At 46.6% G+C, this 1,863-nt stretch overlaps 1 protein-coding gene across 1 annotated transcript in view; it reads left to right on the forward strand.

The window, feature by feature from the left end:
* Positions 1-1,478: 1,478 nt before the first annotated feature.
* The window catches only part of LOC104621210 (transportin-1-like), a gene marked incomplete at its 3' end in the record, with an annotated part of 50,213 nt that continues 49,828 nt past the window's right edge, over positions 1,479-1,863 (forward strand). The window contains exon 1 of the mRNA XM_010287637.1: positions 1,479-1,530. Within this exon, the coding sequence (XP_010285939.1) occupies positions 1,479-1,530 (52 nt within the window). The remainder of the gene's footprint in view (positions 1,531-1,863) is intronic.

Below are 1,863 nucleotides of genomic sequence, written 5' to 3' on the forward strand. Positions count from 1 at the left end.
GGGCTGAGCTAGCGGGACGGGTAGCCGTACCCGTGCGGCAAAGCGGGGGCGGGCAGGGGCCCCCTGAGGTAATCGGGCGCAGGGCTTCGAGGCGAAAGCCGTAGCTGGTGGGGGAAGCGGCCTGGTGGAGCCGCTGCCTCCATGCCCTCGTTGGCCTGCTGGCTCTGACACCGCGCGTTTTGCTACGTTGCGAGGCTGTTCCTGCGTGCCTAGAAGCTTGAGCCTGAAATGCTGCTCGTCAGACTCGTTAAAATACAGGGGCGGAGGGAAGTCTGCTGTATGTGGCTTCTTGTGCTGCCTTGTAGTGCGTTTGGAGTTAGTGTGAATTTTGAGTGGGTTTGCCACAGCCCCCCCCCAGTCTCTGTTAACTGATGTCTGAAATTCCTTTTAAAAGGTAGTGGTAACTCCCTCCTGTGTTGAGATACCTGTGCTTTCAAGGAGGTCTTCATATGTTGGCTTCTAAAGGTTAGAGAAGTGGCACATTTTTACCATTGTATTATACATCAGCTTGGAAAAATATTCTAATAGAACTTCACAGGCCCTGTCCTATAATTAAAAAAATTTGGGAAAAAAAAATATCCTTTGAGACTGATGCCACAGAAAATTGTGATTGCTGTTGCATTGTAGAATGCTACTTAGTAGCATATCCAAGTGATTAATGATTTCAGATTTAAAGTATATAATTTTTTTGTAAGATTATCGGTGCATTGAGTCTCTCATGCTTTTTTTTATGGCACTGTTTTGACACACTTGGGTGCTTATAACTCAAATATAACCAAGTGGGGAGTATAGGTTAGCCAAAACCCATTTTTAACAAAGTTATGAATTGGTAAGGCTTCATATATTTTTCAAATGAAGACATTAGATGTTTCTTGGAGTAAAAAAGAAAAAGCTAAACTGGATGAAAAAGTTGTTAAGAAAATATAGCCTATAAGCTATTCTTTGATTCCTAGACCAATTAAGTGTTTTCTCATTAAGTCTCTATTAAATACTCTTCTTTCAGTTCTTTCTGCTCACTTCTTCTGCTGATTCCTACTTGATCCATTGAAATTCACAGTTGTTAGTAATGTTCAACTGACTGTTTTGGTGATTAGGTTTCTGAAGCTTGGAGAAAGATAAATTTCTAAATGTACTACCTTACTTGGCTGTGTGTTTCACAGCAAAGGAGCTTATGGATGTGATAAGTATGCTTTACTCTTTTATTAAGTGGAGAGAGAGGAGGCTTTTCTAGCAAAGTTACTACCTGATGCAAACAGCCTAATGAATTGAGTTTGCATGGCAAGGTTTTGGTAGCAGGGAGGCTGCAGGGGTAGCTTCTGTGAGAAGCTGCTAGAAGCTTCCTACATCTCTGATAGAGCCAAGGCCAGCCGGCTTGAAGACGGACCTGCTGCTGGCCAAGGCCATCAGTGATGGTAGTAGTGCCATTGTGGTAGCAGATTTAAGAAGGGGGGGGAAAAACCCCAATCTAGCACACAACAATGGCAACTGAAGAGAGTACTGAAAATATGGAACAACTCTGTGAACGCCAAGGTCAGTGAAGAAGGAGGGCGAGGAGGTGCTCCAGGTGCCAGAGCAGAGATTCTCCTGCAGCCTGTGATGGAGGCCACAGGGAGGCAGGCTGTCCCTGTGCAGCCCACGGAGGTCCATGGTGGAGCAGATCTCCACCTGCAGCCCATAGAGGAACCCACGTGTGAGCAGGTGGATGCCTGAGGGAGGCTGTGGCCCTGTGGGAAGCCTGGACTGACTGGAGCAAGCTCCCTGTGGACCAATACGGGGAGGAGCCCATGTTGTAGCAGGTTTTCTGACAGGACTTGTGACCCTGCAGGGGATCCACACTGGAGCAGTCTGTTCCTGGAGGGCTGC

This window comes from Phaethon lepturus, unplaced genomic scaffold, assembly GCF_000687285.1.
Source record: "Phaethon lepturus isolate BGI_N335 unplaced genomic scaffold, ASM68728v1 scaffold7755, whole genome shotgun sequence".
Classification (NCBI taxonomy): Eukaryota; Metazoa; Chordata; class Aves; order Phaethontiformes; family Phaethontidae; genus Phaethon; species Phaethon lepturus.